The following is a 25,037-nucleotide window of genomic DNA, read 5'->3' as shown; positions in this document are numbered from 1 at the left end:
AGGCCCAGGGCTGCTTGTGAGGCTGTCCACAACAAAAAAGGGACAAAATAAGAGGTGAGGGGGAGGGCTGGCAGAGAGTGGGTGTTACCAGCCACCAGCAACAGCAAGCACACCCCAATTCTGCTATGAGTGTGTGGGCCTTAGTTGAAAAGTTAGCTAAACAAGTCACTCGAACAAAAATTTTCTCTTCTTAAGACTTAGTTGAAAACACCACACATCTTCTCAAAGACCAGATGGGCCTTGTCAATTTCCATACAGAGGGAATTCTGACCATCATGGATCAAATTGGGAGATAGTTTTTTCTTAGGGAAAAAACAAGCAACACTCAGCAGGGAGTTCAAACACCAGGATCACCAATCAATCAATCAATCAATGTCATAGGAAAGAGGCCAGTCACAAAAGGACAGCTATTGTATGCCATTTACACATGGTATGTAAGAGTAGTCACGTTATATATAGGGAAAATGCAGGGGCTGGGGAGGGTGGAATGAGAATTTTTGTTTAACAGTTCAGAATTTTAGTTTGGGAGGATGAGAGAGTTCCAAACTGCAAATGGACGGTGGCAATGGTACACAAGATGCCTAACACCACAGAACAGCACACTTGATGATGGTCAGAACAGTAAAATTAATGTCACATACCTTTGCCACAACTTTTAAAAACCATAAACACACACATGCTTGTACACACAACTCTACCCAAGTGCTGCTTCCTCACACTGATTCACAGCCATTGACACTGAGAATGTGTCTTATTCTGAATGGATCCTTCCTTTGGTCACAGAGAAAAAGACAGAGTAACAAGCATCCCATGGGGCACCAGGGCACCCCAATCCCCAGCCCTCAGGAGATTGGCTGGTCCTAGCTGCACCCTCATGGGTGGCTTGCAAGGAGGAGGAGGAGGAATGCCACCTACCTGGTCTGGAAGTGATGCTGGAGGTCGCAGCGCTGCAGCACCTGTGTGCATTGCTCTGTGAAGGGACAGGTGACCAGCAGCTTGTTAAGGAGCTTGTTAACCAGGACGTTGGACTTCCTGCAGCACTGCAGAATCACGGGCTTGCGATCCACCGGGCAAAAGTCCTTCTCCACCAGGAAGTTGGTGAGGCACAGGGTGCAGTAGGTGTGTCCGCATGGGGTGTCCAGAGGGTCCAGCAAGGCCTGCAGGCAGATGTGGCACATGAGGTCATCGTCCACATCTTCAGCGTAGGTGTAGAAGTGGTTTTCCTCGGGGGAGTGGGCTTGGCCACACACCACGCACAGGGGGTCAGGGCTGGGATCTGGGTCATCTGCAGGGTCTGGTTGGTTCATGGTTCACGAGGGAATAGCTTGGCAGGAAACCCAATAGAATACTATTTCCTCAGGAGCAAGTCAAGATGTTCTAGGAGCCATCCACAAACCTACAAGAGAAGAAGATGGCTCACATTTGCTTCTCAGCATGCAGAAGACTGACACTTACATGAGCTGTCAGTGGACAGGGCTTAGTGCACACCCTGGAGTGACCAACAGGACCTTGGGCAAGTGACTTTGCCTCACTGTACCTAAGTTTGTTCATTCATTGCAGCGGAAACAATGCTTAACATCCTACTGGTGTGTAAAGATCACTGGGGTGATGTCTACCTGTGAAATGCCTAGATAACGCAAAAGAAATATGCCCAAAGAGATTTAATGTGTCAATAAAATTAAATAGATAAGTGAATTATAAAAATTCTGTTCGATCAGCACAAGAGAAGAAAACAGTTGATGCTCTGATGGCTTATGTTTCTTCTCCATCTTTCTCCAAAACTCTGAAATTATACGACATCCCTGCCTTTAATTAAATCATCTGAGCCACTGGACCTTTTGCATTCGTACTATGGTAAGGGCATCACTTTCTTCTACCTGCATCTCACTAACTCACTCGCTCAGTCATCATGGGTTAAGTGGACTGTGGATATGCTGCCTGAGTTCAATCCATCACCACTGAGGGCCAGTGATTTCTGCCTCTGTCTTCGTGTCTATAAAATGGGGATAATGTTGATCTACTTCCTAGTCCTGATGTAAGGATGCAATGAGTTACATAAAGTGCTTAGACTTGTGTCTGGGTTTATTATTAGCTACTGTTCTTACATGTATCTGTTACAGAGTTCATTCCATCTCCGGTCTAGATCTGTGGTCCTGGAAACTGAAAGCTATAGCTCTAATAGCTCTTTCAGTTGTGTCTTAACAATATTCTTTTATTCAGTTATATATTTCTTTTAATCAGTAGAAGACCATCTCAATATGTATTTTCCTTTGATACAGTAGAAGTTCAAACTAATAGAGCTTTTCAACATGTCTGATTTATACCTCCAAAGTCTCTTGGATAGTCAGTCAATAAATATTTATCAAGCACCAACTGTGAGCTGGCAGTGAGCTGCAGGTGGAACCCTCTGAAGGGGATGGAAAGGATATGCCCTACTCTGGAGGAGTCCCCAGTCGGGAGAGGAGGTGGACACTCACAGAAGTAGGTAGGAGTCAGGGTAATCAGTGCAAACCAGGTGGGTCACCAGCATGACCAGTCAGCAGCCTGGCCACTCCCTAACCTCCAACTCAACTTCTTTTCTCAGTAAAAAGGCCTTCATCTTTCTACAGGAATGTGAAGAAACATGAACAACTCACCAGGAAACTAGACACATGTGGAAACAGCATGACAGGCACAAACCGTGCGGCATCTTTTTTCTTTTCCAAATTAAGTCTGAGGTTGTTTGTGCGAACACAGCCTTATCTCACACACTGACTTCAAAATTTCACAGAGTCAGCTTTGCTGTTTACATTTCTGCACTGCACTGAGATGCCTGAGCCAACCCTCTGGATGAGAGACTGAAGTAAAATGCCCTGAATGTGAAAACGCCAAGAAGCCACAGCACTTTCTTTAGTGTCAGATGGGACCACAGAAGGCAAAGGTAAGGGCACGGAGAGGAGGTGAAGTTTCTTTCAGACAAATTTCATGGAAACCTGCACAGTTGCTCTCTGTCCCCAAGGCTGGAACCTCACAGGAAATGCATGACTTAACACCAGAAGCAGTTAAAAATAAACATGAAAATGGAAGTGGGCCACCAAAAAAAAAGGTTATGAAGCAGTACAGGGGGGAAAGGGTCACATATGGTGACGTAAAGCCATAGACCTTTGAAGGTTTCTCTGGAAGAGTTGTATCAGTTTGTCCTGTGTGCTTGGGTCCTGCCTTCTTTGTCTGTCTGTGGTAGTGGGAGAATTTATAACCAGAAATTGGGCTGTAGATCTCATGGTACCACTGAAGAAATACTTCCTATTTCTGGGCCATTCCTTCATCAGTGATGTGGTAGTGTGGAGCAGATTTTTAGTTTTTAAACTGTGTTTAAAGGTGTCTGACATCTTGGATCTTCCAGGGGAGTGAGGGTAGGAAGAGACAAGGTGGTAGGGGAGAGGGGGGAGGCTTGCCCACTGGCTGTGGTTTGGATGAAGGTCCACAAAGGTCCAGGTGGTTTAGATGAGTGTCGCCTCCCCCGGGTGGTCCATGTGTTACAGGACTGCTTCCAGTGTGGCACTATTGGGAGGTAGTGCTGCTTTAAGAAAAAAACTATTAATCACTAGTCTAGATAATATAAAGTCTCTTTCGCAAATATGGTTTTATGATTCTGTGCTAATCACGAGGAGTGTTGTTATTTGTTTTGTTTTGGTGGCCGGATGTTTGGGAAAATCCTTTTTATTTTTTCTAAACTTTGTTTCCTAACAGTTTCTTGAACATTTCCCATATGCTGGGCACTGTGCTAGGGACCTTATTATATTATGTTACTTAATCCTCACAAGCCAGCAGGAATCTTTTTGGTTTTAAGTTAACAGAGGAGGAAGGAAAGTATAGCATGTAAGGAACTTGCCGGACACACCCAACAGGAAACTAACCAGGCAGGGCTGCTGGACTCGACCTTCTGCTCTTCACCTTTGCACCACTTTGTCCCCAGCATCTTTCCTGATTGTGACAAGTCTGAAACCTAACATGCAACTAATTCAAGATAAATAGGCCCTATTACAGGTAGACAGGTCAAAGATCTCTGAAGACAAGGATTCCTTGACTCTACTGAGCATGGAAATGTCTGAGACAGAATTAACAGAACAGGGTAAGGAAGCATGGTGGGCTTTAGCTACAACTCCATCTGCCTGCCCTTCCCTTCCTTCCCCTCTTCTTCCTTCCTCCTTCCTCTTTCCCTCCATCTTCCTTCCTTGCTTCTTTTTATTCTCTCCTTCCCTCATCCCTTCCTTCCTCCCTTCCCTCCTCTTGCCTCCCCTTCCTTTTCTTCTCTCTTCCTTTCCTTCTCTACTCTCTCTTCCTCCCTCTCTCTCTAGGAGCACTTTGAATTCCTGGTACTTACCCATGTGGTAACCCAATTTCTTAATGTAGTATTACCATAAACAGTGCTGTGTATGTCTTCTGAATTTACTTTAGACTGAACAAAGCCTACAGAAATAAAAGGAGTTCAAAAATGGACGCAGTGAATGAGCGGTTTGGGCTCTAGAGCACAGAACTAAGTAGACTTTAAATATATGATTAATGTCATTTACCAGCAGTTCTTTATCCCCCATTTCTGTCTTTCCTGTGTCTATATGTGATGTAGCATGGGTTTTAGCCATACATGAGCCTCACTACTGAAGTGAGAAGAATTATCAAAAATCATTAAGACCTCACAGGTAACCTATTTTCTCCCCCAACAAGGAAGACAGAGGGCCCGTCAGCTTGGAGAGCATTTGCATTGACTTAGTTTGGTGACCCTGCCACACGGAGCCCTCACTTCTGGCCCTCACTCCTGGCACAAGCTGAAGGAGGCAGAGAGAGCATGATGTGACTTTTTTGCAGCTTGGAGTGAGGAAACAGGAAAGTGGGTCCTCTCTTTGGGTGTGTGCATGGAGGGCAGGGAAGTCTTGCACTTTTGGGTATCATGCCTTAGGAACAACCATCTCCAGCTTCCTTGTACTTTGGGGCAGGACAGAAGCACATGGTGACTTTTAGAGATATGTGCCATCAAAGCCATCAATGTTCTGCTCATCTTTGTTTCCTTTCCTACCACTTTATGATCTGACCTGAAACCTGGGCAGAAGCTCCTTGGCCTGGTTTTCAAATTCCAGACTTCCTGGCTGTTTTACTCTGTTTTCTGCTGCCTAGCACATAAGGGAAGTCCAAGAGTGAGTGCACGAGAGCCAGAGGGCAGAGGGGAAGTGAAATCACCATGTTATAACTAGCCCTCTCCTGACATAATAGCCTTCCTCCATCCCTCAAGGCAGAACCCTTGTGACCAACCACGCTACTAAAGGTGCCACCTCTTAGTACTGTCACCATGGCTTAAATTTCATCATTTGGAGAGGGCCACTCAGACCACAGCACTGACTGGCAGCAAAGATCCACAGCAGAGCAAAAGCAAGTTGGTGCTGCTGTGCCAAGAGGGTCATGCAGAGCTTAGGAACATGTCACCTGCACTAGCAGACTCAGGAACAACCTTGGGAATACAACCTTTTGGCAGTAGAAAAAATCTCTCAATAAGGTAACCCAATAGCACACTGGGGCCCTGATGTGCTCTGTCTTGCTAATTCTCTTATCAGTGCATCCTGGTTTTAGAGAAAATGGTCGTCTGGTGTCGTTGCAAGAATAAGCAGATAGAAAAGCAGTGGTTTGCATTTATCCCTTGGTGTCTATAGCAATGGTTTCATATTTTCTCCCTATTAGAAAAAACAGACATGACCCTAAAGCTTCTCTTTAATTGTTGCCTGAGTCCCAGTTTCTAACAAAAGTAAGGGGATCCCATGTTATTAGAAAGAATTCATGTCACATGCTTTCTGTGACTTGTGGAAGCTAGGGGAAAACAAAACAAAGCAAAAAAAAAAAAATCAAGGTCATGAAAGTAAAAGGGGGACTGCTAGGTAGATGGAAGGAAAAAGGGAAAGGGAGGACAGCGTATAAGAACGAGTAATGGAGGGGTGATATGACCAATGCACATTACATACAGGTGTGAAAATACAATGAAGTCCCTTACTATGTAATTTAACATATGCCAATTTAAAAAAAAGGATCTAGGCAGAGGGTGAGGTGTAGTTCAGTGGTAGAGCTCTTGCCTAGCATGCAACAAGGCCCTGGGTTTGATCCCCAGCATTGCAAAAATAAATGAGTAAGTAGGTAAATAGAGTCCCTCCACCCACAAGGATGACAGTGTCCTGCAAGGACACCTTAACTTTGTTAAAGATGAAACGGTGTTGTCACAGAATCTGAAATGAAAGGAAGTTTTGAGAGATGGTCCTTAAATGAAACAGGCCTTTTTCACTTTATGAAATAGATCATTCTGCCTCTGGATCGCTCTGGATAACTAGAGGGAATTTGCTTCCCTCTAGTTCTTCCACCTTCCTCTGGTCACAATCCATGGAGAGTTACAGAGTCCATCTGGACCCTTCAATCCTATGAATATTTGAAGACAGATTTCATACCCTTCTGGGACTGAGCAGCCTTAGGTTCATTGAGCACTTCTTCAGGTTTCCAGACTCTATGAGCCTGACCAAATGTCACCTGCAAGAACCCTGACATGTCAGTGTCCCTCCTACAATGCCTGGGTAGGATGAGCTCCAAAACTCCAGGACGGGGTGGGGCGGGGAGCAGAAGTATCTGCCCCCGGAAGCTGGTGGTCAGCCCAGGATTTCTTCCATAGCAACAGCTCACCTTGTGGCCACAGGAGAGGCTGAGCAGGAGGTGCTGCCCTGAGGCCTGGAGGGGACCATTCTTGGCTATGGAGGAGAAAAACAAAAAAAAAAAAACTGTATGTGTAGAGTCAGCCTTTCCTGCGTGAGGGCTCCAAATCCACAAATTCAACCATACATGGATAGAAAATATTTGAAAAAAATTGCATCTGTACTAAACCTTTTTGCTTTTTTCCCTAAAAATACAGTATAACAACTATTTACATAGGATCTACATTGTATTAAGTATTGTAAGTAATCTAGAGTACAAGGGAGAATTGTGAATCTTAAATGCAAATATTGAGCATTTTATGCAAAAGGCTTGAATAGCTGTGAATTTTGGTATCCGTGGGGGGTCCTGGAAGTAACTACCCCACACTGCAGATACCAAGGGACAATAATCTCTCCATAGATAGATAGATAGACATACATGGGTAGGTTGGTAGGTAGATAGATAGACAGACAGATATAGATATGTAGGTAGATAGATAATAGATAGACAGACATAGGTAAGTATATAGGTCAATAGATAGATAGCAGACATAAATAGCTAGCTAGATGGATACATACATACATACGTAGACATAGGTAGATACACTGATAGATAGATTGAAGATAAACAGACAGAAAGACACAGATAGGCAAATATCTCAAGGATAGTAAGAAGAAATGCAAAGGCTTAAAGTCAAAAACAAGAGCTGTGACACACATTAGAAAATGGCAGATGCACAGTGGCTGTTGATGGCTTTACAGACACAGAAGGTCTTTAGCAGCTAAATGGTATAGGAAAGGTGGGTCCTCACCCCTAAACAAGTGAGATTTGGGGAATTTGGGGCTCCCTGTCAGTTTGTGAGCATTACTTCATTTTGATAAATCTCGTTTCAAAATGTACTGACATAATAAATAATACAAGAAAGGACAACTGGAGACCAAGTAAACAAATAGTTAATCACAGGTCATTTTTTGCCACCAAGAGCACAAATACTAGTATTCACTGAAATTCATCAATAAATGAAAAAGTTAGAAAAGTGATAGGCTAAGGGCAGCTGATGGAGGGGCAATGGGAAGAGGTGGAAACCTGAAGCTCTGGCCACTCATCCAAAAGAGAAAAAAGAAACAAGAACTTGAAAAGGAACGTGTCCAGGGAGGTCTGCCCATCATCTTGGACCATCACCCAGCAGAGGGGAGTCTGCTAGGAAGCTTGGCTTATGGAAAATTCCTCTTTGTTGTGCTGTGCCAAACCAGGTCGCAGCCTGAGGCAGAAGGGAAAATGTGTGTCTCAATACACATGCTTTTGTGTATTTTTTTTAAGTTAACTTTACCAGATTATTATTTGAAAAAATCTGGAAAAACCGGAAAGGTAGGTATATTAAAACTTACATAATTTAAAGTTTAAATATTTTATTTACTCTGAAAACAGAATTTTAAAAATATTTAACTTTCCTGATTGTAAAGGAAGCAAGTTCAATGTTTTCAAAACCTACCTCTTTAAAGGCTCATGGCAGTTTTGAGGAAATGCCATATTTGACAGTTTCTCTTGGTTACCTTAGCTTACTGATTTTGCCTGTATTTAGGTTGCTTTTGATCTTTTGTGCACCATGGATTTTTTTTTGCACTTTGATTTTTTAAAAAAAGACTGCATTAAAGTCATGATCACTGAGCTTTTGGCACCTTAAATTTTGCAACCTTAGGTGAGTGCCTCACTTGCCTCACCTTTAATCATGGTCTCAATAATATTATTCTTAGAATCTGAAGGAGAGAGAGTGGGCTGTCAAACCTGGCTTGGATCAAACCCTGGCAAGAACCACCTTGGTGGGTCTCTGAATTTTCCTTGTAGTGGACCTGGTCACCAGCCAGGTGCAATGATGAGACTCTAGAATTGCCAATGAATGCTTCACAGGTGTGCTTTCACAGGTGTGCCCCCGAACTTTAACCACACTCTAAATGGGTTGGAGCTCTGCCTGATTGCTATCCTGATGGAAACACCGGGTGAGCAGTTCTCTAGGTTCACGAGGCAAGGGAAGCAAAATGCTTTAAATAAAAGAAGTGTAATCAAAAGCCAAGTTCCAAAGAAGGATTCTAAAATAATTGGATCTCCTAAGAGCTTTGTTTCATGAATATATGATCCCAGTCCAATAATAAATGGTCCTCCCCAGCCAGGACATACACAGAATTCAACATTTTATAAACAGTAAGAGACTCTACTGTAGTACTGTTTTCTTTGTGGTTTTTAAGCATTCATTCATTCATTTTAGCAAGGTCTTGCTATGTAACCCAGGCTGGCCTGGAACTCTGGATCCTTCTTGCCTCCACCTTTCGAGTGCTGACATTATAAGCATACATTACCATGCCTGGTAGTCCTTTGTAGTTTTTGATGTCTTAAAATTATTCAAAATCTTTCAATCCCTTTAATCAGCCCTAATGTTTTATAATGTATTTCAAATACACAGGCTAACCTTACACCAGGTGATTTCTCAGATAACTTTTAGCTTCAAGAAATGAGCGTGGCTAGCCCAGCCGTGGGTTCTATCCCTACCACTGCAAAACAACAAAAAAATGATGCTTTAACACTGTGGATGAAGCCCCTCGGAGAGCGGGGCAGAGGGGTTGCTTAGGTGATTTCAAACTGGTCACTAAATCTACACCTCAGAGCAAAGATCAACATCACAGGGACACTATCCCGAGCAGAAGCACCCATGGAGAAATCAAATGGTCAGTGTCGACTGTCTTCACAGCGACCTGTCCCTCTTTCCAAAATTACTCACCCACAGGCTCAAGTGGTATGGCTCAGTGATAGCATGTTTGCCTAGCTTTTGGGAGGACTTGGGTTCGATCCCCAACACCGTGAAGTAATTTACCCGGCAGGCATGTCTGTCTCACTATATTTGCCCTGGCCCTGTCTATAACTCCTAAATTAGATTTTTGGAAAAAAACCAATTTCCAAAGTTAGAGCCAACTCTTTTTTTTTTTTTAACAAAGTAAGTTTAGAATTCTGCTTTAAATTTTAGATAAATTTGGTGAGAAAGTTATTAATAAGATGCCATTAACTTTTTAATAAATACCAACTGTGAAGTAAAATACATTGTTCCTTAGCTTTAGACTTGTATGGAATCAGGGAAGTAGGTGCTTTAGTGACATGGGATTAAAAACTGTCTTTGCACCAAGAGCCAGGGTTGGGGGTAGGGGGTGTGTGCCTGTGTGCATGGGGGTGGGGCACACATGGCAGACGAAAGGGAAGATGCTCAGGGGCTGCCTCAGGATTGTGTGTATTCTGCTTGACATCTAACCTGATGGTCTCAAAGAGGAAGTAAGCAATTCATTGATGAGATCTGTGAATGACTCGCCTGCGTAGTGTTTCTAACACTATGCAGGAAGGACAGAAAAAAGGACAATGGGCATGTAAAGAGGTCAGAGTGCGTCAGGAAATTACAGGAGAACTGGACAGAATGGGACAGCATCATACATCTGGAGTCAGTAACAGAGCACAGGTGTCCAGAAAGTGGGACAAACAAGGAAAGGGATGAAGTGAGAGGAGTTACAAGTGGCTAGCAAATTAGATAGGTTTGGAGGCCAGGGAAGTCCTTTCATATGTAGGTTACAGGACAGCTGTATCTCCCATGAGGGGAGATTTTGCCACGCTTCCCCTGAGGTGTCATGGATACCTTCCATACTCGGGTTTGTCCGTAAGGCCTTGTAAGGATGGGATGTCTGTAAGGATGTCTTGTGCCTGACAAGATGTCCTTCTATTTCCTATATAATATGGTGACATACAACAATAAAAATTAAGGTGGAGAACTCTGTATTGATCAAGGGCTTTGTTCATGAGAGGGGTCACCATAGGACCCTGGGAAGAGCTGATGTCAGAGGAGAAGTATGGAAAAGAATTGAGCTAGTCTTGTACTCAAAGTTGACAAACTATGTCAGGAAATACTTATTTTTTTTTTAAACCCCACAAGTTTTATGGAGAGGAGAACATGATGAAGAAAGATATTTAAATTTTCAAACTTTTCCTGCTATTTCAATTGTACAGGTATGTGCTGACTGCCCAGCGCACACCTGGCATTTGTCTTAAACTCTGTGGGAACTTCCGAGTTCAATTTCATCTTCACTTGAGTTGAAGTCTAATTGGGAGGATTGAACTTATGCAGGGGAAAATGGTAAAGCAGGGCAAGAAGACACACAATGAGTGGTGAGGGTGGTTTCTCCAAGTAAGAGGCCTGGACAAGTTTGGGAGGAGAAGGAAGAAGACAGCTGTGTGTGGTGTTCAAGAACACTCAAGGGAATTTATCAGATAGGTGACCTCTGGAAGGCTCGCACTGCGGAATGGGTTTGGATAAGAAATGCAGGTGAGGGAAAGAACTTGAGCAAGTGCATCCATCAAGGAAAAGGAGTTTACACACTGGTGCTGGTGATCCCATGTGATGATTTCAAGTTGATTTATTTAGAAGTCATAGAAATAGGATTTTGAGTTGGGTATGGATCTCAGATTCTCACCAAATGGGGAAATGGGCCTTCAAAAGTCTTTAAAGCATGACCTATTGGCTTCTACTTGAAATGCTTCCAGTGATGGGGACCTTGTCAATTTTCAAAAAAGCTCATGCTGCCCTCTTGTTCCTTTGAACTTTGGGTCTTATTTTGGCTTTAAATATAACATATACCATATTTACTCCTTTAAAAAATGACAGCCCCCCTTCCAGCCAAATAAAGACAGCATTGATGGTTTCTCCTTTGCTTTTGCTTTTTGTCTCTGATCCTTCCAACTATCTTCCTGGGTAGTATTGGGTCTAACCAGGATGTCTGCCAGTTTGTTAAGGTCTCTTTGAAACCAAGAAACCTGAAACGAATAGTTATCACTTAACATGGACTGGTAGAGTCAGGATTCGGTGCAGTGTTCGGTCCTTAACCAGGATACTGCTTTTCTATTGGCTGCTAGTGACTTCTTTCAGTGGCTGCTACTGACTTCTTTCAGTGGATGCGTTGCACTGTTGGCTAGTCTTTATAGCACAAAACACTACTGTCCTTGAACAGGGGAACAAACAATGGTGGTGGTAAAGCCTGCCCACTCGTTAATGCTCCTTGCCTGGACTTTGCCCAATAGTTGAACTATTCTTTTGTCCAGGTGGACAAAAGAATCTCTTCAGACATAGTTGGAGGGCTTGTGTATGTGAATATCAGTTATGAAGTAGAGTGGGTAAAACGATACCCTCCAAAAGACATGTCCACGCTTAACCCCAAGACTGGAAATATGAGTTTATTAGAATGCCAGTCGTTACAGGTATCATTAAATATAGGATCTTGAGATGAGATCATCTCAGATTATCAGAGTGATCCCTAAATCCAACAATAAATGTTCTTAGGACTGACAAAAGAGGAGACAAATGCAGAGGAGAAGGCAACTGAGGACTGAGGAATTATGCAGCCACAAGCCAAGGAATGTCTGGAGCCACCAGAAGCTGGAAGAGGCAGAAGACTCTCTTCTCCAGTGTTCATTGGGGGGAGGGGGAGAGCATGGTGGCCCTGTTGACATCTTGATTTCAATTTTCTGACCTCCAGAACCGAAAGAATAAATCTGAGTTGTTTTAAGATGCCAAGTTTAAGGTAATTTGTTATGGCAGCCCTAGGGAAGGCACAATGGGAATGTGCGTTACTAGGGGTAGTCCCAAGAGTTGGGCTGTAGAGTTCTAATGGTCTCTGCCAGTAATTCTCTATGTGGCTTAGGGATATTTTGAGAGGGAAGCCACTTAGCCTGCCCTATACTTAGGAACAGCAGTTCTTCCCTAGGGTAAAAATGTGAGGATTTCCCTTTACTCTATCAATAACTTAAAATGTAGATGCCTTCAGAGATGACTGTGAAACTTAGGAGCTCAAGGGGGACCAAAGCCATGGATGGAATGGCTGAGTGTGTGCATGCTGTGGAAAACGTGACACAAGTATGACAATAATACTTAATGAGGAGTTTGAAAACACAAGTGACTCATGGACTAATGTGAATGTGCAGAAGCCTAAACATACAACGTTCTGTTCAAGAGAGGCCGCATGACTGACAGACAGTCATGAGCAAGTTATGCACACCATCTCCACAGATAGCAATGACATATTTAGACAGCCCCATCATGCATGTACTGTTGCCATGCTTTGTGCCAAGAGGCTATTAATAAAGGAAATTCTTGGGGAGTTTCCATTCTGTTGTTGGTTGTGTCTTTTGTGTCTTGGTGACAAATGCATCAAAGGCAAGAGCAAACACGAGTCACTCAAAAATAATGATGGAATTTAAGCCTATAAATTCTAAGTCATAATCCTTCTGTTAAAAAAAGAAAAACTTCCTGGTTAATTGGAATAAAACCTGTTGCCACTGTTAGAGCTTTACTGGTCAGTCCACAGTGTCAAGGATTGTGGCTCCCTGGGCAGAGGTGGAGTTCTTTTAGAAAGGTAGAAGAAGGGCAGGGAATAGGAACAAAGGAACTGTTATAAATAGGGCAGAATTCCAGTATGGAGGACATCTCATGTACCCTCTGTTTGGAGCAGGAATTCATTTTCTTTTTCTTTTTTTTTCTTTTTAGACTATAATACAAAACAGAAAATTAATTATTACTGGTTGGGGGCAGTGGCTCACATCTGCAATATCAGCTACTCAGGAGGTAGAGATCAGGAGGATCACTGTCAGAGGCTGGCCCTGGTGAGGCCCTATCTGAAAAATACACTAAGTTGAAAAAGAACTGCGGGTGTGGTTTAAGTTGTAGAACACCTGCCTGGCAAGATCAAAGCCCTGAGTTCAAACTCAAGAACTGCCAAAAAAATTATTATTACTGTTACTTTAAATGGGAGATTTGTTATACAAAAGATACTATGTTGACGTGCATCCTCTCTATCTCTAAAATAATCCTATAAGACTGTCATTTAACCTTCATTTCACAGCTGCTGAATCACAAATGCTCTTTGCCATTTATTCATTAATTCATCTGGCAAATACATACCAACTACTGAACACCAAAATGACCACCTTCAGTGATGAGCAGGTTGGTACCTCAACAGGCAGCCTGCTACATTTTTGGACAACTCCTATTCATAGAACGTTCTTCTTCACATCGATCTGAAGCATGTCTCTATGAAACAAGGAGGGAATGACAAATGTGGAAAGCCACAGGAGACAACCAGCATTTCTATTCCTGATTCCAGCTCAGTTTCAGTATCAGCCTTTACAGTTTTCATGTCAACCCTCACTCTATGGGGACAGTAGATGGTTAAATCTCGTTAACCCAGAAAGAGTGACACAGTCTTTCCTCCCTTGATTGTTTAGAGGCGCTGTCAGAGGACAATAAATTTGCCACCTACATAAAAGTGAGTCTATGCAATTATAGCCATAAATATCAAGAATAGTTCCATATACCAGGGATACCACGGTGCTGAGCAGGGCCTATTAGAGTGCTTCCTTGGCCTGTCACCTTTTGGCAGCCTCTTACAGGTGGACTTTAAGTGGCAAAATCCCAGCAGACCTTATTTTCTCTACCTTAAGTGAGGAAGTAAAAAAATAAAAGGCTACCATGGCCAAGGTCAGGGAGAAGAGGGGACTGAGAGGTGCGGCTGGGCATCTGGGCTCCAGAAAGACCCGCCATTTCTCACATCACAGAGTCTTCTGCCCACTGGTGCAAAAGACCAGGAATCACCCCTGGCTGCCATACTACCTTTGAGTGCCAAGATAAACAAGATAATCTTTGCTAACAGGTTTTCTTTCTAAGCCTTCAGGGGCCTTTCTGGAAATGTGTTTTGTTCAGTGCTTTGGTCATCAACTTACTACCATTTTCGTCTTATATCCACACCGTAGCATGATCTATATAATCAATATAACAAACTTTTTGTTGTATTTAACACCTATCAATAGTTAACACTTATCAAGCACTTAGTATATGCCAGGCATTTCACATGGAGCCATTTCAATTGTTCATCACAACAGCATTGAGTTGAGTAAGTATTCCATTTTTGAGATGCTCAAACTGAGGCAAAGAGATATGAAGAGCCTTATGTAGGCCAGTAATTACACGGCAAAACTGGGTCTCGAACCCAGATCTCTCTGATTCCACCCACCATGCCTTCCTTTCAAGAAAATAACAGCAGTAATAGCTAACATCATGCCAGGGACCACTCCAAGCACTGTGACTGTTTCAACACTTCTTCAGACAACCCTATTTTATAGCTGAGGTAAAGCAGGTGAAAGACCCTGTCCCAGGGCACAAAGGGAGCCCATGATGGAATTGAGTTTTGATACCAGAAACCATCTCTCTATTCTAGAACAGGAGCCCTGTATTGACTAGAATTAAATGGATAAGATCAATTATTTCCCAGTGAGGCACTGCCCACTGCTCTTCTCTGTCAGTCTGATCCCCTCATCTAGGTGGGCAGCCCCTCTAGCTTCTGTAGGGATTGAGGGGGGTTAGGAAGTTCACTATTTTAGCATTCTTTCTTGGAAGAAAGGATATAGAGAAGAAAACTAAAGGGCATGGAAAGTGAGTTTTTCCTGAGTACCCTCAGCAAGCTAGCAGTAGGTTTGAGGTCAGAATCCACTGTCTTCAATCCATAGTTCTTGCTCTTGAATGATGGAAATTTATCCCTTTAGGATAGGGTGAGATCAGGAGAAGCTCCCAGCGGCTTGCAAACACACCTGCTCTGATGCAATGACTCAAGGTCATTGAAGGGCACAGGATATTCTCCAAAGGAGGCAATCAAATCCAGAGGACTTGTGAGTCTTCCTTCTACAGAATGGTGCCCTCTCCTGCAGTGACCTGGCCATCTGCTTCCCAAGACTCTGGTGAATGGTGTTTATGTACAAGATTGGAGATGGCCAAGTGCCCAGTTGGCCCTGAAGATAGCACCGTTGAAAGCAGAAAGAGCTCCTGGCTAAGTCAGATTACAGCAAATGACAATGAGACATCCCCCCCAAAGGCTTGCAGGAGACCCACATTTTGTGTGTCTGTTGTGAGAGTCTTGAGGAAGAAAAGAAGAAATCACCAGCTTCCCAAAGGTTTCACCAAAAGGCTAGCAGGGCCCCAGCTGCCTGGCTCAGTCAGGTTAATAACAACTGTTCAAGCATTCTCCTCTCACCCTATTGTAGTTCTCCAAACTGTTAACTCTGGAGTTAATTACTTATAATTAATTACAATAACAAGAAGAGCAGGGTTGTTAACTATCACAACCATAGGAGATCTTGCATGGTAGGCTCTGACCATGTTATCTAAACTCCCAGCAAGATTCCTCTAGGGGACTGGCGTATATTTGGTCCTGGCATTGATGAGTCCCTGCTCTAATATGTTAGTTACTTCCTTTATTTCTCATGACTGCTTTATATCTTAGGGATTCTTATCCTTTGTCCTATTGATGAAGAAACTGAGGGTCAGAGAAATTCAGCAATTTGTATAAAGATGTCAGCAAAAGATATGGTACGATTTCCCATCAGGTCTCATGTCCACTTCAAGCAGGCAATGGAGTCACCCCAGGACATTTGGATGACCCTCCGTGCAAGCTATCCAATGCACCAACTATATTCTAGAGATTCCGACTGAGTTTCAGTCTCTTATTACCTTTTCCTTTTCTTATATCAGAGATTATAACATCCACAGATTTGTCCCTTTAACCACCAGAGGTGCTGATATGCAGTGATGAAATGACTTTTTTAATCATAAACTAACTATTGTGACAAGAGCTAATCAACCATGTAAACAGGGGAATGCAATCTTACAGAGAGGCTGGGAACCTTAAAGACATATTTTCATCCAGGAGATTCATGTCACAGGAAATCTCTCTCTCTCTCTCTCTCTCTCTCTCTCTCTCTCTCTCTCTCCTGATAATGTTCTGAATCAAGTGAAAACATTATTGAGGTATAAGCTGCAGTCAGCCTCCATACACAGAAGCTCAGGGGGAAATAACAGACACAAAGGTCAGTTAAAGGAGTACCATATGAGCTTCCCAGGAGTAAGAGGGAAATTGGCAACAAGAACAGGACAGATTCTTTATGGTAAGAAGCAATTGTCTGTGGAACGCAAACATTTTCTCTGCTTGTTTCAATTCATACCCTTGGAGAATTTGCCTTTACTCTTAATTTCTGGATGGAGAAGCAGGAGCATAACTCCTAACAGGTTATTCTCCTGTAAACCTATATGCTAACTTAAATCTTAGAAAAACAGCTGATGAAGGCATTTATTTCTCTCCCCAGTTTCCCAGTTCATCCCTGGGTTCCGAAAGGGTTTCTTTGCTCTTGCTAACAATAGTACGGTATGGGTGGGGAGTGTGGCTTTTTGCTCTGGGAAGGACAGAAGTAGTACAGGCTGTCTAATCATGATTAAGAGAATAAAAGTGCACCCTGGAGGTAAAATTACTTTAAAAGTCGGATCCTGGCAGGACACTTTTCTTGGTATATTTGCTATTAACAGAATCAGAGACAGAAAAAGCGACAAAGTTTCAACAAATTAAAAATCAGACCTGAAGTTACATTCTTGTGGCCTTGAAGGCATACTCTTTACTTTAGCCAGAGGTCAGCAGGCAGCCAGTCTGGATCAGAAGATAAACAATTCTAATCCAGACTGCAAAATGTTTCTGAAGAGTGTTCAACAAAGAGCAAAGGAACCAAGCATAGGTAGTCTTTTTTAGAAAAGAGGGAGGAAACTGGGGAGAGGGGAGGCTTCTGAATAGGGCCACTAAGTTTACCTGTCGGAGGAACAACATTTTTGGGGGGGGGGCGGTAACACAACAATGACAGAAAAATCTCCCAGATTCGGATCAAAATTGCCTCTGATGAGATGAACACTGAAAGCAAGGCAAAATCAGGCCAAAAGCAGCAACTCTGAATGTTGTCTGCACTCCCAGCCCCCATTAAACGTGCGGAACAGGTCTGCCCCTTTGGGCTAAGTTTCAAAAAACGTCTCCACTCCCCTTCTCTCTAGGGTTTTAAACAATCAGATCAGCTGCACAGACAAGCAGAGGCTGGATTAATGATGAGGAGAAACAAAAAAGATTTAGTATCTGGCCTGCAAAAACTTCACTGTAACCAGGATGTCTAAGACATACTCTCTCAAAAGAACTTTACCTGCTGCTGCGCCATTCAGCCTGCATTTCTCATTCAGATTCCTCGGAGGCCAGAGGTCTACATGCCTAGAGAGAAAATGAAGTCTCAGCTCACCTTAAAAAGTGTGTTGTATGTGTCTCAAAGCAGCAGTAACCAGTCAGTTGTCATCACTTGTGGCTGAAGCTAGCAGCTTCTTGGGCCTCTTGAGCTGTGACCAGCCTCAACTTCTGTGTACAGGTGCCTGGAGGAAGGAGGAGGGCATTGGTTGATTCAAAGCAGGAAATGTGTGACATCACGGAAGTCTGGACAGGTAAAGCATTGCTGAGACCTTAGCGATTGAAACAGTAGGCTCCGCCCACCTGTCACCTGAATACCTGCAAGCAGGTAGGTGGTGTCTTTGGGAGGACAAATGAATCAGTTAGAGCAATTTTGCCCTTTGGAATTTACTTTCTTTCCTGAGCACCGCACGTGTCCAGCCCCAAGTACAGATCTGAATTTATATACCTGATAACTTCCCAATCCCTCCTCAAGCCACACGGTTGCCAGCATGGGAGTTAAAGGGGAGGTTTATACACAAAAATGAGACGGATTTAGTGACCTATCTGAAGAGTGTGAAGGTGGACTGCTTAGCAGAGTCTGAGACCTAGCCCCTAAATGCATGTCAAAGAGGCATCTGCTTGAATCCCAAATCCGTAGCTCTGTTCCAATATCATGAAAATTGGAGGTGACATTTCAAATTCATTTCTTAAAAATAGAAATATGATATTTGTCAGTAAAGTCATTTTCCATTTTCTTCACCCCACCCCCACCCCGGCCTCCCTGCATTTTAATGCCATGCTCTGGCATTTGTAAAACGTCTTTCATTCCTACCTGGGCTTGCTGGCAGTTAGTCACAGGGCGCTTACACCTCACCAGATGCCTGCAATTAGGAGCATTTTACATGATTCAGATTTGAACGATAGCGCCGTAATAAGGTATGTTTGGTGTTAGAGCCAGGAAGGAGGAGTCAGAGTTATTTTGGCCCCAAGCTTGGTGTGTGACCCTGCACCAGTCACTGTTGCTTCAGCTTTTCCATCAGGAAAGAGAGGCTAATGCCACCTGAGCCGCAGCTGTGGGGAACCTGGCTGCGTGTTCAGCCCTTTGGCATCCCGCGAGGACGGTAAACAACTGCCATCGCCCTAGGAAGCGTGTCTAGGAGACCCGCGTTCGGCATCCCTGCAAGGACAACTTGCTCACTCTCTGGCACGTGCCACCCTGGGAAACTGCGGATGTCGGCTTGGCCGAGAGACATTTTTCCCTTAAAGAAAAGAAGTGCAGAAAAAGTCCCATTGTCCCTATGTTTGCCTCCCTTTCCTCCTGTCCCTCTACCCCTGATCCTGGAAATGCTTTTCTTCCACGTGTTCTCAGACTGGCTGCTTAAGGCTGGGCCCGGCTGGCGGGCGTTTGGACTGGGGGAGGAGTGGGGAAGAAGGAAACCGAGCGGAGAGGGGAGGAGGTGTGGATCCAGTGCCTGGGCCTCCCTCACGGCTGTGGCCAGCCATCCGATAGCTTGCGACGCCGGGGGAGGGCAGGGGGGCGGGAGAAATCCTTCCAAGGGATCACCTGCAGGAGAGCTGGCCCCGCTCCCACCCCGAGCCGCCCCAGACAGGCCTAAACCACCTTTCCCATCTGGGAACTTGGTGCCCTTTGAGGAGAGTTAGAGGTTTAAAGAAAAAAAAATCACGTCTTTGTCCAACAGAAACAAAAGTAGGTGTGGCTACCTTTATTAGTAAAAGCGAAACAACCAAAACCAAAAAACAACGAAAAAAAAAAAAAAAAGAAGAGGAAGAAAGAAGAAGGAGGAGGAGGGAGATGGGAAGAGGAGATAGTAAAACCTTTGACACGCAAGTCTTTCAGGAAAAAGACAGGCTTCTCCGATCCTGCGACCGGGTGTCCCCAGGCACAGGAGGAAGAGCCCAGGAGCCAGACTTGAAAAATCCTCCTGTAGACCCCGCCCCTTGAGGGCCCCGCCCCCTGCAGGACCCATGGAGCCCCGCCCTCCGAGTGCTGTCAGTCACGCCTCACCTGGCAGAAGGGACCTGATCCCACTTGCCTTAGGCTCATGGCGTTGGGAGAGGGGTGCAGGGAAGATGTACATAAAACTTCACGGAAAGGCCTCCGGACTATGGGATTTCACTTGCTGTATTCGCATGCACTCAGACATCTGCGTACACGTTCTGATGAAAGAGAGAAGAGAGGAGGAAAGAAGGCTCATAGAGAACCAGCACTAAGCTTGGACTGGATCTAAGGGCCAGGTACAGTGCATAAAGAAAAAGCCATGCCAGGTGACAGGCTTCTGTGATCCCGGATTTAGCATAATCTTCAAATGCTAAAAAAATCAATCTGGGCTTCGTTATTCCATCAGGGCTGTTATATATATTACGATGGGAATGATACTTGTAAGGTATTGGAGAGAAGATGGAAATAATCAGAAAAGCTAGCATGAGTTTGTGTCACCATGTGATACTTGCTGTTCCAAGCACTTTATGCAATTCTGTAAGTCAGGTCCCAGTGCTTTTTGCAGGCTACAGCTGGAGACACCAAGGCATAGAGAGACTGAGAACTTGCCTCAGGACAGCTCACCCAGCAGGTGGCTGGCTGGACAAGAGCAGTTTGTAACCACTGGAGAGAAAAAAGGGAAGGTTCTGATTGGATGCTCACTGCATCTTATCTAGGTGCTGGACACAACTTTAGCTTCTTACCTGTCCATTATCAGGAGGAAGGGCCTGGAAGTAGACCTGGGGAATGTGGTTTCTGGGAAGGAATGTCTTTAGTTGCAAGTTAATTAGTAATTTGGTTTATGTAGGGCATACATACACACATATGCATACATATATACACATATTTATGAGAAGCACCAGGAAATCTATCACTCTTGGGAATATTCTTGAATACATCTTTTTGGAACCTATCAAATCAAACTCAAGAAAGAGGGCCAGAAGGGGGTGGGGGCAAGGGGGAGAAATGACCCAAGCCTTGTATGCACATATGAATAATAAAACAATAAAAAAAAAGAAAGAGGGCCAGCTTGAGGTGCCTTTGAGAATGACCAGCTGTAACTTTCTATGACATCTTTTGTGGTCATTTCTATCACATAGATAGATTTTAAGGCCTAGCTCTTTAAAATCTAAAAAATCTTATCAGAGTGGCCATAAGATCCCAGAACTGCATACAGTTGGATAAGACACGAAAATTTGGTTCCATTATAAACCACTGCCAACATGAATTGTGTAGACCAGTTTTGGCAAATACTGGACACACACTACACCATTCCCCTTCTCCCTTACCATTCCTGTTGTCAATGCTAAAATGTCAAGGTGCTCTGTAGCTCACCTCAGGATCTTCTAACAGTGACTGCAGGTGCACCAGTAGTGGATACTGGCCCCCAAGACCAAACCATTTTCTATGGGGAGAAGCAGAGAGGGAAAAGATCGATGCTGCCAGTGCCAATGGAGAAGACTTCAGGACAAAAGGAAATGAACTGGACTGTGAAGGATGTGGAGAGATGGCAGGGAGGATGAACCACTGCAGGTGGGGCACCTGCATGGTTGGAGGCAGGAATGATCAACACAACATTGCCTGTGTGTGCTGGGAAGGACTGGAGGAGGGGACAGATAGGAATGTGAGGTAATGAAGTGTTCATCTGTTCATCCTGATGGATGAAGAGGACCCACTGGGTGCTAAACCTGGACAGGTGAGAAAGGACCAGGTTACATGGAAGGAAGAGTGGCAATGTTTTCAGTGTTGAGCTGACCTTCCAGGACACGCCATTTCAGCTACCCTAAGGTCTTCTTTCTCTTTAGGAACAAACCTGCTTTGCTCTATCCTGGGAACTTTGTTCTTTGGAGAGGCAGTTGGGAAGCATTAGAAAATTCTCTGAACTCAAGGTTAGACCTGTCTTAGTTAACCAGCCAGCTCTCTTGGGCTTTTTGATTAGTTTGAACTCTTTTATGTATCTTGACAGGGCAATGGAAGGTGGGGAGGAGGTCCATTTTCCAAGCTCTTTTCGTCTCCGTTCCCACAATGAAGGCCGGCATTCGCAAGGCTTCCTCCTGGCATTGAACCTATGGCTAACAGCACACCTCACAATTGGAGAGAATTACTTTGCCTCTGTTTTGCTTCTCTTCCCCCCAGCCCCCAGCATATTTGTAAAGTTGTCTAAGATGGCTGAATGCCACAACACAAACGAACAGATTTCATCTGACTTTAATAAAAGACATCTGTAGAAAAAGCCTTGGCTATCTAATTTCTGAAGACATTTTGCACTGCGAGATGAAATTGCTGCACGTACATTGCGTCACACAGGCCTCAACTTTTTTTTAAACTAGCTCAGCTCCAAATCTTTCATTGGTTAATTACAAGTGCTTAGCATGATGCAAATGAGCAGACCTCAGGACGATTATGGGGAATAATAGTAGTAATCACGGATGTCAGCGATGTGATGGATGCCATCTGGTTCTGTGGATAGGGAAGGGGTTTCGTTTCTCTCCCAACTCAGCCCATGTGTTGCCTGGTTTGCAGATATACCACTAGGATGCCCTGTGCATCGCCTGTTAGAGGGAGACCCTTGTCTAGATTGTGTGCTTTGGGGAATGGGGCAGGGGGAGGGCATGGAGTATCTCAGGGAAATTAGAGTTAAATCATTTAGTAAAGGTAGCACATATTTTGTGAAGGTTCACTACACAGATCTTTGGCCAGCAGAGAAAAGACCTTAATTGCTGCTGTCTGTATAATTGTCACAGGCCTGTATCTTGTGACAACTGTAAGTATCCTAATGTTTATACGGTCCCCATCTTTACATTAACCAGGCGAATTATTCTCATGCAATTTTTTTGGTGGTAGTGGTTGCCGCTTTGAAGGTTGTCACATCTTTGTTTCTTTCTTGGTTCCTTCAAACTCTCAGAGTTTTGTTGTTGTTGTTTAGACAGGGTCTGGCTGTATAGCTCAGGCTGGCCTCAAACCATCCTTCTACCTCAGACTCCTGAGTGCTGGATTAAAAGTGTGTACCACCATGCCTGGCCCCTTTATTTTAATTGACCCAATTTTACATCAAAAATGGAAAATGTTTCTTCTCTGTTAACTTTGACCCCAGTCTGAAGGCTTCCACATTCTGGCAGATGCCCCCTTTAACATCTTTGACATTCTTGACTACAATGACAATGATATTTGCCCACCCACTCTCAGATTCACCCCAAAATCTCCCAACTTAAAAGAATCTGAGAATTCATCTCTCTAGTGTACCCTCTTTTCCACTGGGGTCTTTCACTCCCTTACTCAAACTTTACTTGCTTTCTGAATCCACTGTGCTTTGTGGTTCCTGGACTCATGATGATTCACAATGATTCCTCCTCTCCTGTGTTTACTTCTGGCCTGTCTAGCCCAGGTCCCACTTTCTTGTTACCATTCTCAGTCTCTGAAGGACCTGACAGAACCATGTCACCATCCTTCTCTTATCCAGTAAGCATGGACATCAGTGCCACCCTGTTTGTGTGCTATGCAGTGCCAGCCACACTTGTTAGCCTCCTCAGCAATCCATTGGATGATATTCCTGGATGCTCGCTCTTCCTTCCCTCTCTTAGTTCACCTTCAGTCCTTTGCCTTGCCTGCCATGTGTGGCTCTTCAGGATCTGACCTCTGCTTGCCTGTCACATCTCCCCCATATCTCCTAGTCCTTTTTGTGCACAGAATGGCAGCTGCTTTCCAGCCCCATGCTCTGGTAACACTGTGCTGGAGGGGAACATTCCCCTGGTCCCCATTGCCACAGAGAAATGGTTTCCCAAGCACACTCAGACCACACTCCACCCTTTTCTCAGCCTGTTCCTGGGAGTCCCTGACTACTCACCAGAGAAAGAGAAACCGTGGCGGGAGCCTGAGTTTTCCTCTGTTGCTCCATGCTCTGAGTCTTTCCTTTTTGAGAAGGCATCATGTCCAGAGCTGCCCAGTTCTAGCTGTGCTTCCCTGGTTCCAGGCTTATTCCCCAACTTAGCCATTACCATTTCAAAGGTGAATTTTGGCCTCCATAATTACTCTTTTAAACTTTTCTCAAACTTTCCTGAATCCATTGGGGTTCAGGAAAGACTGCAACATCTGTGGTTCCCATAACAACCAGGATCTCTCAGGTCCAGGCTCACAGGCATCCCGCACCATTGCCTGGATTGCTGTGAGGCACACTACCGATGTTGTCTTACTGAATCCCAGCAGAAATTCCATAGGTTAACTCTACTTAGTATATGAGGAAACTGAGTCTCTGAGCAATAACTGTCCTAAATGGCTGGTTGCGGGCAGACCGGAGGCTCCATCCTGGGCTGTAGGCATATTACTCCCTCCTCAGCCTGAGAAACTCCAGCTCCAGGCTCTGTTCAGATGTCTGCTCTTCATGGAACCTTTCCTGATTTCCCCCAGCAGACTCTGGTGCCCATTCTGTGCTCTTTACATAACGCTACTTCTGGGCTATTTTACTACTTGGAATTTTTAAAAGACTTTGTTCTCTCAAGATTGCAAGGTAAGAAATATGACTTTTCTAGAATTTACTGTAGGACACCTACAGTAAATTTTCCTGTAAGAACTAAAGATGAATATAAGACAAGAGGAGGGATGGAGGGAATACTCGTGGTTAAGTTAAATGTTGAGTCATCTTTTCTTTTCCCAAGAGTCAAGGTCCCTGCACACTAGGAAGGGAGCTTAACTATCCTACTTAATTTTCATAATATGTACAATAATCTAGACATTAACTATTATTCATTCATTTACTCATTTGTATAACAGATTTACTGAGCACCTTCAATATACGAGTTAGTGTCAAACTGCCTTTAAGCAGTTTCTTACAGCCAGCAGGGAAGCAGAATTAAGGACATCAATTAGAGTGCAAAGTAGAAATTGCCAGAGAAGAGGAATGTTACAGACACTGTGGCTTGAGTCAGGGAGGCCAGCTGGCTCCTTGTAATATAAAGACTCCAATTGGTTAAAACAGCATGCATGAGTCTACCCAGCTAGTAAATGGCAGGGCACACACTTGAGTGCAGTTCTGCTATACTGTATAGTCGTAATCTGCTCAGTCCCCAAGTCTTGCCTTGGCACTGAGCCATGTAGGACCAAGCAGATAAGGAGGCTTGTGGAAACTAGGACCTGCTTGTGCTTCTATATTCAATGTGTGTCTTCCTGGAAAGCCTAAACTTTTCACAGCGTGCAATTCACACTATTAGAGGTAAATGCCCTGAGTGGGTAAAAAGACCAGCTAT

At 44.0% G+C, this 25,037-nt stretch overlaps 1 protein-coding gene across 9 annotated transcripts in view; it reads right to left on the bottom strand.

The window, feature by feature from the left end:
* Lnx1 (ligand of numb-protein X 1) overlaps positions 1 to 25,037 on the bottom strand; it is a 111,438-nt gene that overhangs the window by 85,711 nt on the left and 690 nt on the right. Inside the window, exons 1-3 of one of the 9 annotated variants that reach the window (XM_074042230.1) lie at positions 18,631 to 18,716; positions 17,875 to 18,001; positions 916 to 1,396 (exon numbers count right to left, since the gene is read on the bottom strand). In XM_074042230.1, the coding sequence (XP_073898331.1) occupies positions 916 to 1,307 (392 nt within the window). In that variant the 5' untranslated portion in view covers positions 1,308 to 1,396; positions 17,875 to 18,001; positions 18,631 to 18,716. The other 8 variants (XM_074042233.1, XM_074042232.1, XM_074042235.1 and 5 more) reach the window with 8 other exon arrangements.

This window comes from Castor canadensis, chromosome 9 (genome assembly GCF_047511655.1).
Source record: "Castor canadensis chromosome 9, mCasCan1.hap1v2, whole genome shotgun sequence".
NCBI classification, from domain to species: Eukaryota; Metazoa; Chordata; class Mammalia; order Rodentia; family Castoridae; genus Castor; species Castor canadensis.
Note: the sequence above shows the minus strand (reverse complement) of the source record. Positions and strands in the feature narration are given on the sequence as shown.